Source organism: Camarhynchus parvulus, chromosome 3, assembly GCF_901933205.1.
Source record: "Camarhynchus parvulus chromosome 3, STF_HiC, whole genome shotgun sequence".
NCBI lineage: Eukaryota > Metazoa > Chordata > Aves > Passeriformes > Thraupidae > Camarhynchus > Camarhynchus parvulus.
In genome coordinates this window covers 6,357,119-6,374,543 of record NC_044573.1, presented here as the reverse complement: position 1 = coordinate 6,374,543, position 17,425 = coordinate 6,357,119, and the positions used below count along the sequence as shown (strand labels likewise).

At 47.6% G+C, this 17,425-nt stretch overlaps 1 protein-coding gene across 1 annotated transcript in view; it reads right to left on the bottom strand.

Annotated features, from left to right (window-relative positions):
* Nucleotides 1–10,918, bottom strand: part of LOC115902147 (EH domain-containing protein 3-like) — a 29,726-nt gene extending 18,808 nt beyond the window's left edge. The window contains 2 exon segments of the mRNA XM_030945390.1: nt 3,839–4,015; nt 10,692–10,918. Coding sequence (XP_030801250.1) covers nt 3,839–4,015; nt 10,692–10,918 — 404 coding nt within the window.
* Nucleotides 10,919–17,425: the final 6,507 nt, after the last annotated feature.

The window sequence follows — 17,425 nt, the reverse complement described above, 5'->3', positions numbered from 1 at the left end:
TCCTCTCAAACTGTTCCACATATTTCTTCTTCAGGCATGATGCCACAAGCTGACATATTCCAGCCATGGCTCACCCTGCTGGTGGTGAGCACACTGGATGGATTGCTCCTTATCTCTTAGACTTGACAGTCTGTTTATACATCTCACTGACATGTTTGCTTTTTTAACAGCAGTATGACACTGTTAGCTCACATTCACTTTGTAATTCACTGCTCCCCCCTCTGCAGCTCCATTTCTGTGTAATTGCTCTTTGGCTGGTTGTTCTCCATCCTGTATCTATGCAAATCACTGCCTAAGAAGAGTCACTTGTGCTTTGTGGGCTGCAGCTCATCTATTTCAGTTGCTAGTAACAGCAAAGGACACTAAAAGCCTATCTGCTTCCTGGTAGCATTTCATGGATAGCCTTTTTGGGATGGCATTCCAGGCAGCTCTGAGAGTGTGTGTGTGTGTACATATGCATATTAATAGGGTGGTGTGACATCCAGGCACAAAAACCACGTTGCTGTGGGAGGAGGCAGAACCACAGAGGATGGGGGTTGCTACAAGGACCACTCAGGGCAGATGCAGCCCTGCAGTGCTCTGATGAGTGTCTGGCTCTGCAGGAGCCCCTGCACCTCTGAATTCCTCCAGGCTATGCCACAACCCAATTGTTCCACTTGTCTGACCCCAAGAAGATTCTGGTAAGAGTGAATCCTCATGGGTTAAAGAGTGTCTCCTCCCCTAAGCTGTCAGCTATTTCAGACCACATATTACAGCTTCCCACATCCCCAGCTTGGCAGGTGGCAACAGGGAGCATTTCTGAATGTGTAATAACTCATATCAAAGAGGGGGACTGGCTTGATTATCCTGTTGAGTGCCAGGCACAGCAGCAGAGAACAAAAGGCTCAGGAGGTCATGTTATATCCTTGTCCTGCCAACCCAGGTTTGCTCTTCACTGTTACAGCCCTGAGTACTCCTTGTGCTGTAACATGAAATGGGGCAGGGGGATTTTCCACCAGTTTCTCTAGGAAAAGTACTCCACAGGAGGTTTCAGATATAAGGTCAGAGGCCAGCATGAGTGAGTGCATTCTGGCTCTTTTGGCAGAGTTAAGGCTGTGCTGCCCTCCTGTTGTCCCAGCAGAACTGCAGGACCTCAGGGAGCTCGACCTAATTCTGTTTGGGGCCATATGAAGGGAAGAGTGCCGTGCCAAACCAGAGTTTCACCACCTCTACAGGCAGAGCAGAGCACAGGGCTAAAGGAACAACATGTTATCTACCTCTCCAGCTGTTCACAGCACAAAATCAGGACTGACTCCACCTTAGTTTCCCAAAACAGACTCTGGGGATGGGGGAATTCTTGCAACCTAGTCAATGTGATACAAAAGTAATGGGCGAGATTCCTGAATTTGCTCCAGGCCCTTGGTGCCAAACAAGTCTTCCTGATAACAAGGTGCAACTTCTCATCTCTCTGGAACCTTCCCAGAGGTGGGGGTTGGCCAGCAGAGCTGGAGAAAGGAAAACAAACCCTTCTCTCAATGCCCAGGAACAACCTGGGGCAAGAAGAGCAGACAAGAGACAGGATTGTGCAGACCTGCTATCCTCATGTCAGCCCTCAGCAGCCCTATATCCCAGGTATGGGCATCTCCTGGGAATGAAGGGAGGGAGGATACAGGCTCTGAGCAGCACAATTTGCTTGTCTCCCAGCCAAATCCTGCCTGTACCAGTCTTTCCTTGCTTCCTGGAAAGCAGCAGATCCCAGTCTCTGCTGGGGAGGGAGCCCCAGCTAAGGGTGGATGCTCACTCCTGGAGCAGCAGGCTCTGCACCCCACAGGACACAGTGCTGTGGGCTGCCACCTCTCAGCCAAGGCCAGCTTGGCCTGTGTGAGTGCTACTGCTTCATGCTACTGCTGCTCTGCTCCTTTCCACTGATGCTCACAGCCAAGCGTTACCTTTAACCATCCCTGGGCAAAGCAGACTTCCCCATGGCCAATCTTATCTCAGCTTAGAGGTGTGGTCCCTGCAGATTAGCTCCCTTCTGCAAATTTCTTGCTCACAACCTCCTAGCTGAGGTCAGGGCCTACAGCAGCAGTGAGGTATGTGCAAGGCAGAGACAGCTCTGCTTGTCCCTAGCCCAGAAGCCAGGCCCACTGGAGAAGTAACTGTGGGTGGCTTGATCTGGTCCAGTGGGTGCACCAGGACTTACATCTGCTAAATTTCTGACCCTCTGAGTCAACTCTTGCATATGTTTCATTTCCTAATTAGCTGGCCATTGGCATCTGCATTTTCAGCATGCGATGCTCACACAGCTGAGCCAGTCCCCTCAGCACGTCTCCTCTGTCAGTTTAGAAATCATTACCCCCTCTTTTTTCATGTCAGCAACAGAAAGATGTCATTAGCTGCTGTGGCTGCTCCCCTGCATTGCTAGAAGGACCGCACTTATGCTGCTGCTGAGCCACTGCTGTGTCCCTCTGCCCTGCTGCCTGCACGGGCACAGGCTTGACTCCTTCCTCAGGAGAAGGAAGAGTAAAGAAGCATAACAAGAGCACAGCATGATACAGTGAACTGGGTTAATGCATGCAGAGATCCCTTGCTGTATCAGGAGCAAATTGCATTCAGGACACATCCATCAGGCTAGTTCAGAAGTGTTGGCTTTTTTGCCCCCCATGCCTGGCTTAATGTTCCTTCTCTGCAGTGAACTATCTGCCAGCTGTGGCTGTTCTTGGCTATCAGTTGAGCTGCTCTGAATTATGTCCTCTTTATCCACCATCTCTGCACTCCAGGCAAGAGCACTGTTATTCTCTTAGGGGAAATGACTGTTCTGCCCTGATAATAGGGAGTGGGCAGTCACCTGACCTAACTGTTGGTCAGGTGCAGACGTTCTGGGCCCTAGGAAACAACAAAAACTTCTCAAAGTCTCTCTGGTGCAGGACCACGTTGATGTATCTGAATGATGCTCCTGTGCAGTGATCAGATACTGCTTCCTGTCACCCTGAGGATTCCCACACAGCAGTGACTCCAGCTAGGTCCCTCCCCTGTCAGCAAGTTTCTCCCCATGCTTCTCTGCAGGGTTTCCCTGCCTTGCTGCAGCCGACACCAGCACTCCTGTGGTCAGTGCTGTAGGAGATGCTGCAGCCCCTGGACAGTCATTCTCTAAGCTTGGGAGATTGAACAGGAGCCAGAGCCCAGCCCAGCTTTCCTGGCTGTCTGGCTGAGCAGCTGCCATGTTTCCAGTGTCTCCCAGTGTCAAGGGAAGGCGTCGATGATGGGTGTAGTCAGTTTGTTGCCTTCTGCAGTTTGAGCACAGTTTGTGCTCATCTAGGATATGGGTGTGTGCTGCTGGCTTCCTGTGAGGCCTAGATCCAAAACCTCCCTATGGTTGGGCTGGGTCTAGGGGATGGAAAGGTTAAATTCCTCATGTCATAGAGCTGCTGTCCAAACACCCTGCTACTCTTTTTTACAGGAAACACATTAGAGTGGTCATCAATTTGCACCTGAGGTTGTATGTATAAGGCATGGGAATAAAAGAGTCTGGTTTGGATTACAAATGGAAGAAGCTAGAAATACTGAAGCAGGGGACAACAAATGTAATGAAGATATTTCCTTCTAGTCTCCTACAGGATAAGCTTAGGCTGTGATGTCATTTTTGTTTTGTTTGTTCAAGTAAAATGAAGGTTTGTCACACTTGAATTTATCAGCCCGTCAGCAACTGACTTATGTGCATCTGGTAGGACAGGACTGGCTTTGCATCAGCCATGTGGATGGGAGGAAAAGAAGTGCCTTATCCCTTTACATTACTTGCTATGCTGCTCATTAGGTTCTAACTTTACTCTGCAGAACAAGAGAGCTCTTGAGTACTGACCTGTTCAAAAAGGCATTGCCAAAGGCGTTGAGTTTCCTGAACGGTTTTTTGGGATCCACCACCAACGCGTTCCCAGGAACGATTCCTTCCACGTCTCCTTGCATAACTGCTATAAAGGAGTCAGTTGTAGGCTCTGGTCCAATCCTCATCCCTGGGAAATCCTGCTCCAGCAGGTACCTGTAAGTGAAAAAACAGGGTGTGGGCATGAGCCATGAGCTGCTAAATCCTAAATGAGTTGTACTAAAGATTGCAGTGCAATTATGAAGCTCAAGAGCATGGATCCTTCCGAGACTATTTTTAGCACTGTCACTCAATTGTTTGATAAATGTCTTGGTAGCTTTTCTACTTAGGATCTCAACACTGAAAGCTCATTTAAGGTGGATTAAGAAATTAAGATGATTATAGCTGCTGGGAAGAGATTCTCATCATGTTGCATCATTTTGTGTACTTCAATCCTCAAGCCATTTGGAGTAGACTTAGCACAGCAAAGTAAAAACAGCAGTTCACTGCAATCACAGAGTTAATCCTACTACACACCACTGCTAAACCACTGCACTCCTGAAACCCTACTGGCTCTTGGTGCCAATATCAATTACTTGGCTGCTGCTCGTTTCAGCAGACTCAAACAACTGATGTGATTAGCCACAATTAGTCCAAATCAGTTCTTAAATGCCAACTTCCCCTGCACTTGACTGAAGTCTCAGTCTCTGTCCTTGTGTACTTCTGAAATGCAGCCACACGCCTGCACTACAAACTGCTCAAGCATATTGTGCACCACACACCTGGGTAGGGGAGTAAATTCCAAGCTGTATATAAAGCTAGATAGCACACTAAGCACAGCATCCCTTTTTATTAACTCCTGAAGGTAGTTTGGCGAATTTCAGGGAAAGATAGTTGCCCATGGGGTTGTAGGGCTTTGAATAGGACCCTGGCAGCACATCCCAACTGAACCTGCCAAATTCAGGGTGGGTCAATGGTGTGTGCATGGGACAGTTCCCTTTGGCTCATGAAGGTGCCAAATGCCATCACTGAGGCCAGGCCTGTGTTTGTGTGTGCAGGAAACCACCTGCTGATGCTGTGCTGAAAACTAAGACCATTATGTGCACGTGGCTTGCAGAAGGAAGCTAGAACTGGTCTAGCCCTCAGTATGGGATGGTGTCAGAAGTGACAAGGAATAAGCTCTGGCTAGTTACATGAATTAAATGACTACCAGACTATGGAAGTTAGCATAATAATGTGTTGCTTGTTGACAGAGGGTAGCTGGCACTCCCTCTTCCATTGCTTTGACCTAATCCTCAGCAGGCAGAAAGATTATTTCAGAATTGCTGTGATGTTAAAACTAGATTGTGGGGATGTGGAAAAGGAAATAGGAGAAGGACTGGAAATTTTTTTCATGATTGAGACTGATATGTCTAAGCACCAGAATTGGCTCACTCAGGTGAGTCCTAGTTGAGGGAAGTCCCTGTGTGAGGGACTATAAGACCACTGGCATGAAGGCTTGTGAGAACCTTTTAGGGGTTCCTGCTTTCACTGTCATTTTAGCATAGGTAATCACTATTCAGTGTTTAAGGAGCAACAAAAAAAATTGTGCAGGCTACTTATTTATTGATACCATGTCAGCAAATGTGTCTTCAGTTCCCAACAGGCAAGGCCAAATCAACTGGATCTAGAGGTGAAACAACCAAATGTATACTCAGGACAAATCACTGATACTTATCTGGCTTGGTACACACTCATACTGCAACAAGAATGCCTCCACAAATTATATCTATAATTCACTTAGGAGATGACCACACCTTCTTTACTGGTGTATTATCATGTATTTTCTTTTCTCTTTTGTCCAAAGTGATTTCCAAGTCCCATGCTCACCAGAAGGCCACCAGAAGGGACTCTTCTTAACTGCAGAACTCTGAGATGCAACAGCAGCAGTTGAGGAGCTCTTAAAAGACCTGAAATAATTCAGGAAGAGAGCATCCCTCTGACATCCTGTCCCAGGGTGGATATATCCTATTTACCTAAACCTTATGGAAAGGCTTTCTCAAACTTTCCTGTAAAAGTGGAAAGAAAAGAAAAGCAGACTGCAGGTAGTCCTGGTGTGTGCCACCTCTCTGGCTGGCGATCACAATACCCCTTCCTGGCAGCCACAGCAACTCCTCTCTAGCTTGAAGCACCCGAGAACAAGGAGGGGTTACTTCTCACCCACCAAGGGCTCTGTAGACTATCATCTGAGTGTTCTTGGTTCAATTTCTTGGGAAGCTCTTTACACTATTTGCTAGGTTAGAAGCCACTTGGTCAGACTTTGGAAACTAAGCTTGTGCCTCCCTGATGGACATTGCTGTCAAGCCAGTGGCTTACTACAAACAGAAACTCACTGAATTCATAGAAATAAATCTTTGCATTCTCCCCATGCAAATACTAGAGAGAAAAGAAATAGGCAGCATCAACAGCTGCCAAATATAACAAGTGAAGGGCTTTTGAGAAAGGCCCCTTACTCCTGATGTCAGGTTGCAGCCTTGCTGTAACAACCACCTTTTTTCTTTTTTAGAGGCTTGAAATGCACTTGTAACATGACAGCTTTTGAGCAGAAGTGAAAATTAGTTGAGGGGGGGGGAGTTGTTTGTTATTTATAGACAAAGCTTCCCAGAAAAACTAACCAAAAGTCCTGTGTGGAATAGCAACTCCTCCAGACAGACTGTTTGAAAGAATTTTATCACAGCTCCACTCAGCTAACGTTTCAAAGCATTTCTGTGTAAGATGTAAAAAAACACAAAACGAAGAAAATCCCAACAAGAGCACAAAAGAAGTAGCTACACACCAATGTTACTGACTTATGTGCAACAAGTGGTAGGAAACCAGAGAGATGAGAATTTGTACTGCCCACTATCACAGCATCTGTTTTAAGTGAGGCCCCTCTGGGAGATTTGGGTACATTGTGCAGCAGGGTGTCAGCAGCATAAGAATCTCATTGTGCAAAGGACAAACACAAGGGGTTGTATTGACACTGCCTGATGGGGGGAAGGCACTTCTGCTCAGCAGTGACACAGCCTGCCCTGGCTTCCAGAGGCAAGACAGAGAACACATGCAGTTGTCACATTTGTGGGGATTTCTGGGAGAGAAGAGCAAACAACAGCTGTGGAAAACACCAACCACCAGCAAGCAATTTCCTCTGCCAGTGCTGCATACCTTAAGCTGAGCTGCTGAACACCTTCAAAGGCCTGGGGGAGTGACTCCCAGCCAGGTTAGGGAAGTCTGTGGAGCAGAGGAATTGGTTTTTTATGACCAATCCACTTTTTAGAGCAGAGTCTGGGCTCGGTGTGTGGCTGCAAGCATCATGCCTGTTCCTGGGAAGGGCCAGGGCAGGAAAGCTGCATTAGTGCCGGCCCAGCTGGGGGTCTCCTTTCCCGGGTGGATTTGGGGATGGGTGAGGAAGGAGACGCTGGGCTCCCCGGGCAGGAGTGCCGCAGGATGTGGGGGAAGGGGCTGCCTGCCCGTGATGAGTCACGCAGGAGCCCTGCAGGATGCCGTGAGTGTGGCAGCAGAGGTGATGCCGTGCGGAACGGGAAGGAGGGCAGAGCAGGAGGAAATGGTGACAAAAAACTGCCCCATGCAGGCACAGATGAAAGGCTCAGGGCTGCACGGGGAGGTCACACCAGAGCTCTGTGTGTAGCCTGTGACAAACGGTGTGGAGGGGCCAGGACGTGTAAATGATTAGCTGTAGGAGGAAGGGGTGGATACAGCAGAAAAGCAAGCTATGTTGACAGTTAGTAGGGCTCTAGCAGGCTTGTTTATTTTATTAGCAGGATGGCTGGACTTGAGCCAGGATTATTTTTAGAAATGACCAAGGAATCTAAGTTAATTAGGAGAGTAATGTTCTGTCCTGTGCTCCCACTCTCTTACAGGAAACATAAAACGCAATAACATTATAAAGGCAAGCTCCAGTGAGATCCTGCAGTGGCTGTCACATATTCCCAGGCAGAGGTGTTGCCTTGCCCTAACCAGCAGCGACTTTCAGCCCCCAACCCTGTGGAAAAGCATCAGCCAGATGTATGCTGAGGAGAGAAATGGGAGTGAGCACAAAGAGATGATACAGCAGGAAGCAGGAAAAGGAAAAGCTGCATTGCAAAGCAATGCAACACCTTTCACATAGCACAGAAAGGCTCAGCTCTGTGTCCCTGCAAGGAGAAGAGGGAACAGCCTGGTTCCACTGGAAACAAGCCAGGCTCTGGTCTTGCTTCACTGGCTTTGACCCACACAACTCACCCTCTTCTGTGGCTCAGCCTCTAGGAATGTTTCTCACTGACCTTGACTGCCTTTTTTCTGCCATCAGCTCCTGACAAGAGAGCAGCCTCACTGCAAGATGCTGCAGCTTAGGTGCTTCAGAGCCTTGCATTTCTTCCTTGTTTCACCTCAGATTCCTCAAAACAAGGAAAGAGGTTTGGAAGACAGACATTCCTTAGGTAGGTGACTAAGAGTCTTTTTTTTTTGTTAGGTATTGTGGGATCCAGGTAAAGTGGGGCTGAGTTCATTCCCGACGATTGTTTACTAGCATTAAGTCATCTCCCAAAATTGCACGGCAGTACAAGCAGGATGCAATTTAAGAGTGGAATTGATACATAAGGATAACCCTAATTATCCTGACAAGATTGTGGACGGAATGTCCAGAGGCTGCTTCTTGCTTCACTCTATTGCTAAGCCATAATGGTTGTCAACCCTCCCACTTCCTCCCCCCAGCCCCCTTTAACTCCTCCCTGCTCTCAGCTTTAGCTCCCACTTGCCTTCCCACAATAACTCTGGATGCTAATCTGCTGCTTATCCCAGCTCTTTAATGAGCAGTGCCTGCGAGCTCCCGCTGCAAGCCTGTCACGAGCAACACGAGGTTTCCTGGCCTTTGTCTGGGAACACACTGGAGTAACAGACTCTCACACTTCTGTTAGAGACCCTGAGGTTCTACCAAAGTTCTCAACTTTCACCTTCTTGGGCACTGTTTTAAACAGAAGAGTCTCCCTTTCTGGAAAGCCCATTTGGCACCCCAGCGAAGCAGAAGCTGCCAAAGCTCCTGGTCACTTTTGCTTGACCATCATCCCTGTAGTCTCATCCCAGCCCTGTGCCTGGAGCAAAAGTGGGAGAAGAGGACACAAGCATGAGTGAAAAGCAGTTGTCAGAAGCTCAGATCCACTTGCTGGAAGCAGAAAGGTTGTTGCTGCCATGCCACACGAGCAAAGATTCAATCTTTTACCTGGAACGTGCTCTAGGCACCCAAAGTTCCTGCAAAAGGAGCTGAGGTTCACAGAAGAAGGACTTCACTGAGCAGAGAGGGGCAAAGGCAGGAAGTCTCTGCTAACAGCATGCTGGTGAGACTGCAGGGAAACACTGATGCTGACAACCCAGAGAAAATAATTAGGAAGAGATGCTTTAGTTAGACAGCGTTATCAGGAATTCAGCAATCCCTCCTGTTCAGGCTCTGAGTGTCTGTAACCCAGAGGACAGAAAAAGCTTTCCAAACAGGTTTGGTATCAAGTCACAGAACAAAGATATGGGGTGGAACCAGGCATTTGTGCTATACTCTCTATTTTTCAGGAGAGTAACTCCCTTTGCAAACATGTGCAAAATGCTTCTTTGGGTCCTTTGCAGTCTTCACCATCCATTTGACCTGCCCATATGAGAAAAGCCTTTTAACTCTTAAACTTTGTTTGCCAGGTACACGCCAAGGTAGCAGAAATGCATTCTGTCCTTGGCTCCTGACCAGGAAATTTAGCAGCAGGAATATTACAGCATATTGAAAAAAAAGCCCCTGCATTTCTCAAGGTCATTCCTTTAGAGGTACAGTCAATTTGATTCACCTCTCCTACTCTCTGCAGTTCCCTCCTTCACCAAGAAATAGTGGTAGAACAAAGGGCTGGCTGCCTGTGGCTAGCGTCCAGATTTACACTGGGGTAATTCCACAGATTTCAACACAGCCAAACCAGAAAAAGGCTGGAATTTAACGCTTAGCTTATGAATCACATAGGAAACACGGACAGCGCAGCTTCAGCTATGATCCCAAGGGAAAGGCTGCTGCAAGTTGAACTAGCAGCACGGCTGAACAGAGATCCCTGCAACCAAGTCCAGCCGGAAAAGTCTAACCCTTTCTCTGCGACAGTTTCACATCATCGAACTGAAAGAGCTGCTGGCAGCTGCTCTTTCTTTACAGTTCGAAAGGAACTCGCTGCTCCCAGCATCTCGGCCGAGCAGGACACGGTTAAGACAGGGCTCTCCTTCTGGAGCCCTGAGGAGGGGCAGGTCTCTCTGCGCACAGGCACACACATGCTTCTCTCAGTGGGATCCGAGGGCTGCCTCTGGGACAGCGCAGAGAAAGACAGACACACGCAAGCGTGTAACAGCAACAGCAACGCCTGCAAACCGAAGCACCCCCTTTAAAGCTGCCTCACCCCTCAAAAGCTGCAGCAAATTGAAAAGAATCGCTATCTCAAGGGTCAAGCCGGGCAGCGCAGGCACGGAATGCCCCGCGCATTCCCAAAGGTTTCCCAAAGCCTTTGCACTTTGAGCGGCCAGGAGGGCCCCGGTGACTCACACCCAGCTCCGCACTCCTGCCCTGCCTGCGCTCCTCAGCCCTGCCCTGGGCTACTTTTTGCCACGTCGGTGTTTCACGGGACATCTTACACCACCCTGTGCTCGCCAAGGGATGCTCTGCTTTTGAGCGGAGTGAAAATGAAAATGAAAAGCTTCAATGAAAAGCTGTTGAGGGAAAGCGAAGGGGGATCGATCCATAGCACGGGCAGCAGCTCTGCCCCACCCCAGAGCTCGGCCGCCGAGGGTGCAGGCATGGCTGGGAGGGGGGCAGCAGCGTTTTTACCTGATGAAGGTGGTCTTCCCAGTGGAGTACTGCCCCACGAGCAGCACCATGGGCTTGTTGTCGAAGTCGGCATCCTCCAGGGCGGGCGAGTGGAACTCGTGGAACTTGTAGTGTTCTTCCAGCGGCAGCAGCTTGGTCTTGTAAAGCTTCTTCAGGCCGTCGCTGACCGTTTGGAACACCTCCGGGTCCTTCCGCCGACGGTCGTCGGTGCCCAGCCAGCTGAACATCTTGTGGCTTCCTGACGCCAGCTCCGCGACGACCACCGGGGCTGGGCTGGGCTGGCTGCGAGCGCGGGCTAGCCGCGCATCCCCCTCAGGCCGGGCGGGCCTCGCTCCGCTCCGGCGCCCACCCGCAAGGGCCGTCCACCCTCACGCCACCTGCGCCGGCGATTTCAGCCAGAAAGCGCTCCCCGCGGGAGGCTGAAGGAGCGGCTCGTCCGCGCAGCCCCGGCCCAGCGGCACCGGCGGGCGCCGCCTCCCTTCACGCTGCCGGCTCCCGGCGTGGGCATGGCGCGGAGGCCCGGCCCTCCAGGAAGGGGGCGGGCGCCGGAAGCTGGCCGTTCCTGGCGGGCGCCGCCCGTTCTCCCCAGCGGGTGAAGCCGCGCCGGGCGCCGCCATGTTGGGAAGCGGGAGGGGCCGGGTCCCGCCGCGCCCCCTGGGGGCCGTTGGAGGGAGGTTCAGCCCGGCCGCCATTTTATTTCCTTGCTCGCCTCGCTGCGAAATAGACCTTAAAACATCTACTGAAATGAACCGTGCGAGTGCAAATCTGAGAGGGAGCCGGCTGTTCCTGAGCACTGCCAGCCTCATCTGGGTCTCCAACCTTTCACAGAACGGGTCAGTTTGGAAGAGACCACAGTGGTGGCCTAACCTCTCTGCTCAAGCAGGGTCATCCCAGCGCATATGGCACAAGATTGCCATAAGATGGTTGTGGGAATACTCCAGTAAGGAAAACTCTGCCGTCCTTTTGAGCAGTATGTTTCATGTGTGGTCATCAGCACAATAAAGAAGTTCTTCCTTATACTCAGGTAGAATTTCTGGTGCGTCAGTTTCTGCCCATTGCCTCTTGTGCTATTGTTGGCGACACTGTGAAAAGCCTGGCTCCATCCCCTTGAGGTATCTAAAGGGGATATCTTGATATCTAAATAGATATCAAGAATATCGTGATATCTAAAGCCCCACTTTAGATATTTACACACGTTCGTGAGGTGCTCTCAGTTGTCTCTTGGACTATTCTTTCCCCAGCCCAGTGTTTGGGCTGCACTGCTGCCCCTCACTTTGAGGGCTCGCAGCTCTGACAGTGCTTGGAAAAGTTCTCCATCTAACTAGGTGAGGCAGGCAAATTACCTACTGTCCCAAATTCTTTATTCCTCCAGCAATGAGGGATGACAGGACAGCCACATAGGTTTTCCAGAAGTAGCCTGAGGATCAGAAGTCCTTGGGGCTGGCCATCAGCTCCGCTGCCAGGCTCTCCTCATCTCCGCTGCGCAGCTGGGATAAAGCAGGATTTTTTTTTTTCCCTAAAATATCTCCTAAAGGCTTTTTCACTTTAGTCCATCCCATGGGTCCAAAGAATGTGGCAAGAGGCAGTTTTGGAAGCAGTCCTGCTGTGTGGTAGTTCCTGCCCTTTCCCAGCCATTTCAGCCGGGAGGAGCCCAGACCTTGCATAAGCAGAGGCAGCTCTGCATGAAACCCTTTGTTTCTTTTTAATTATTTTTTTTCCCTACATACAGGATGGGGGACACATGGAGACTGTGTGGTCCTGTGTGCCTGAACAATGTTCCAGGTCCATTTCTGTACCTTGTACTGCAGGAGAAGACACTTTCCTTGTTCTCATTGTGTGATCCTAGGCACCGGTATGCTGCCCCAGGAGGTGCAAGCAATGACTCCAGGGATCAGTTTTCTTTTTCTGGAAGAACATAGCAAGTTGACTGTATTTTCTGAAGATCAGACTTTTCTGCTTTCCTGCCAATGCCTAGAGCTGAAAGTGGAACTGATGTTTTGAAAGCTCCTTAAGACAAATTTTCCTCATTTCTTTAGTTTTATAAATAGAGGCTTTTGGCTTTAAGAATTTGATGACTCCTTTCCAGTGAAAACTCCTGAAAATGAAAGGCCCCATAGAATTCAACATGTTTTGGCAAGAATTACTCATTTTGTAGGAAAAGACTCGCTTTCATCTTCTAGATAGTTCTGCCATTTAAGGGCCGTGCTCCTCTGATGGTGCTCTGGCATTTCTACAGCTATATATGGAGTCTCTTTGGTGCTTGCTTGTGTTATCCTCAGAGCTGAGCAAAGGCCAGGCCAGGAAGCCTTTGATTGTAAATCTCCCCAGGCCACCTTGGTGCCCTTCCTGAATGCAGCAAATGGGGAGAAAAGCAAGGTTTCTGTTGTGCAGGCTGAGGGAGCTGACTGCCACAGGTAGGGCAGAAGCACAATTGTTCCCCATTTACAAGGTGAGGATATTAATCATTAAACTTCATAAGTCATAAATATGCATATCTGATGGCTAAATGGCCAAAAAAAACCCAAAAAACCCAAACCCAAAACTTTGCCTTGGCTGAAGAGAATTCCTTTCCTGTGGACTCATTATCTCTGGGGCAGATCACAACGAAACTTGACAGTCTTTGTATACTTTCTGTAGGTATCTCACAAGCATTGCACATTTTTGTTTATTTTTCAGTCTGTTTTCTTAGCCATTTGAGACTGACTTCCTCAACAACTATCTTTACCTTGAGGTACAGAGCTTGCCAAAAACAAAGGGAAGTAAAATTAGGAAAGGAAATTTACAGTGTAATTAGGTTTTTCTTTCTGCCATAATCAAACTGAAAGTTTTAATCTGTCTCTATTATTTATTCCTTTTCATTTCTTAAACAGAGGTGTTTTAATGGATGGTTTTCTGTTGGATAGATTGGCCTTAATGGTGCAATCTTCAACAAGTTGGGGTTTTTTTTTAGTAATTGACATTTTTAAAATGTAGAAACTCTCTCTTGACAGCCCTGCACAGAAGCCACTCTACTGCAGGGCTCAGAACATATTGGTGGGAGTCTGCTACAGTCCTCTACTGCAGAATTTGTCTTTATCTTTAAAGATATGATGGATTTAACTTTTAGTTCTGTAATTTCTCAGTCGTGTCCCTGCTTTTGGTAACAGGGTTTGCAGTCACTTAGCTGGATGCTTGCCTTGACCAGGAGAGAGGGGCTTGCTGGAAAAGCTTCACTTCCACTTTGATGAAAGTCAGTGAGGCTGAAGTAAGTCATGTAGTATTTGCACACAAAATGAAACCTGGGGTTTTGGGGGGAAAACACAATGTTGTAAAACAGAAACTTGTGAAATGGTGACAAATATGTTTGCTTATCTGCAGCCTTAGGTTGGACAGGTTTACTTCCTACAGAAGATCATCTGAGGATGGGGACGTTGAAGTCACAGAATCTGAAAAGACGTGGTGACTCAGACAGTTTCAAGAAGCTTGTGGGAGCAGTGTAGCTCAGTAAAATTAACTTCCTGCCAGCACAGTTACTGCCACTGTTTGTCCATTACCAAGTGTGAAACCTGAGGAGACAGTGTCAAAAGTTCAGGTGCTGATGGGTTCAACAGGGAATAACCAGGGTTGTGGGAAAGGAAAGAAGGGAGAGGAAGGCACAGCAGGTCCCCAGAATTGAACCAAATATATTAATGTGATAAGTAAGGGGGGAAGACTTTCCTCTGGTTCAGCTGATCAAAATTCTCAACTGCCTGCTGGTGCCATATTGCCTGTGTGGAGACATAAAATTGTCTCCAGCATAGTCTGTTCCTTTCCTCACTCCTTGCTTTGCCTTTGCAACTCAGAAAACTGCTGCCTTTCTCTCCTGGCCTCACTGCTCCTTCATATTCCTCTGACATATTTCCCATTACCTTTCTCCTACCATTTTTCAGGTCTCCTGGTACACACTCACAAAGACACAGTCCTTTTCCCTACCCTCCCTATACTGCTTTTAGCCCCTCATTGCCTGAGGTGGAACAAGGTGGTGGTATCCAGAAGTGCCACCAAAAATGGGGAATGTGAGGCTGGATAATGTACATCCAGTGAGTGGGAATCATTCTTGCTTCCAGAGAGCTCCCTCCTTAGATCTGTTTGGCAAAGAAAGCTGCTTGTATTGCACACAGGGGACCTGACTGATGGGATGTCTGTAATAGTGCTGGAAAGAAAAATCCTCTGAGCCCTCAGCCATCCTTGCAGTGCAGAAGCTTGGTCTGTAACTCTTGAATGATTTTGTCTGTCTCTGCCATAGGACATACACCTCCGTCAAACTTACATAAATGTTCTTTGTAGAAATTGATATGATTAACTGATTGACAAAGTGTCATGTCCCCATCTGTTCTGAGAAAATATGAGGGCTTTGAGATTATTTCCTCTCTGAACTTTTTGTTACCTGAAAGCAGAAATCCTGTTAAAATGTATTAAGACACAGTTGGACACATCTCTCTGTTCTACCTTGCCAGTGATTTATGGGGAGACGCGGAGTTTTGTGCTTTGAATAATCAAGTGACAAACTAAACAAGGAAACTGCTGTCCACTGAAGCAATGGGTGAGTCAAAAGGTAGCCTGCATGATGGGCTGACCTGTTCTTTCATGTCTTCCGTGGAGTATTTTGCATTGAGATCTCCAGAATTTTCTGTCATTGCTCAATATGTTTATTTTCCCCACCTCCTGCTTCTACCACGGTGTTTGATAGGTTGGGACAGGCTCTTGGGGTTACGTATGCAAGGCATATATATATACATGCACATAAATACACACACAGTGAGAGATAACAAATATACTATTTATGAGCAGCAGGCATCACTGCCAGTGATCCTTTGCTGTAAGAACACACCTGGAGAAGGTAGGACATCAAATGCCAAGTGCTGTGTAGAGGGATTTGGTGCTGGCATTTAGCAGTTATCTCTGGCTAGCACAGAATTAGGATTTTCCAGGGGTTTGAAGAGAGGGTAACCATGTTAAAGATGAAGCTGTCCTCTGGGATCAGATGGGGGTATTAGTTACACAATGCAGCAGCTGCTGCTGTGCTGTTCTCTGGAGGTGTTGAGGGAAAGGCAAAAAGTTTGTATCAGCAAACGTGGGAAGGGTGGGTGTGATGTAAAGCAGCTAGATGAGCCACATCAGCTGCCCTGCATGTCACAGCTCCAACTCTTCTGCCTGCCAAGTGGTTGGCAACACAGGCTGGTGTTTTAGCTAACCCAGTTTTTGTGCACCCTTGTTCTCTCACTTTTGCTGTTTAGAGTTGGTTTGGCTCATACTCGATCACTAAGTATTCTGCAGCGATCAGAAATTTCATCTGTCATTAGAGGGAGTTCTGGGTAATCTGAATATCTAGTGATTGGGATGCTTATGAATAGGATGTTGTAACCTTAAGTGCTAAAGCACAGATCTTGGGTAAATGGCATTTTCATATTTCCACTGATTTTGATGTAGCTAGGACAATTTCCACAGCAAAGGATAAGTGTTTTTAAATCTCATCCAGAGTCTTTAAAAGTGAATCTTTGGTCAGAGAGGTATTACTTAAAGTTCTAAAAGACATCCAGGCATTTTTGATACAGACTTTTTGTTAAGATCAGTGGCAGCAGGTTCACTGTTTGACCTTGAAAATCTCAGCACCAGAAGGTGCTCATCAACTTCTGGGCTGATAATCTAAGCACAGGAAATGCAGGGAAAGGTCATCCACCTGTCTCTATATTCATTCATTTAGTGAGAAAACATAGTTCAGTGCTTCTTTTCAGGATATTTCTGTTTGCTTTAAAAGCCCACAGGAAGAGCAGGAATCAGCCTTGAGGTTTTTTTTTCTGAAATACAGCACTCTGTTTAATCAAAGACTAGAGGTTGTACCTGCAAGTGATGTTTTTATACTGTTTGTTTAGAGGCTAATAAAGATTAACAAAGCCTAATAGACTCACACTATCATTTTGACTAATGACTACTAATTTCTGTAGCTAACGTTCTGCTGTATTACATGAATGGCTGTAAAAAATGGCCCTGCCTCGTTTGTTCTGCTCACCCTAAAATTTATTATTTTGCATGCAAACATTTACTACTCTGTTCTACACAATCAGGAGCAGCTCCTCAGCCCAGATTTGGATTGTCTTTGTTAAATCAGAAGAGCTGACCTCTGTCATCCCTAGGTTTAGTCCTCAAATTGCCCACTGTCCAAGTGTTGCCTGAGGTAAATCCTCTCATAGAATAAGAGGCTCTCAGAGAATTAATTCATGGTCCAGTTACTTTTACAAAAAGTGAAGGATTTTCCATGGATTCTTCAGCTTCTCATTTCAAGACTTAGGGATGAGGCATTTAAGATCTTGAGAAAGCTCAGGGGAGATCACAGGATGCTAATGCAGTGAAAGGATTTAGATCAGATGGTAAATATGCTAACTAGGGGAATATGCAAAGAATAGAGAATCAAATCCATTTAACCTACTGGCTCATGGCTTCCCTCTAAAGCTTTTAACCTCTGTCTGCTACACTTGGCTACTTTCCCTTAGAAATTTTAATTGCTGGAAGAGACTTGCACACACTCTGCTCCACCTGTGCAGGAGGACTGATTCAGTCTGGCTCAGTACCATTGCTGAGTGGAGTACAGGAATATACATCTGTATCTGGTGCCTGCTCATAAACAGGGCTGTGGCCAGACAGAAGGTTAAACACAAGGTGGAACACTTGCTGTCTGAGAAGTGACTGTTCATGACACATGAAATGCTTCATTGCAT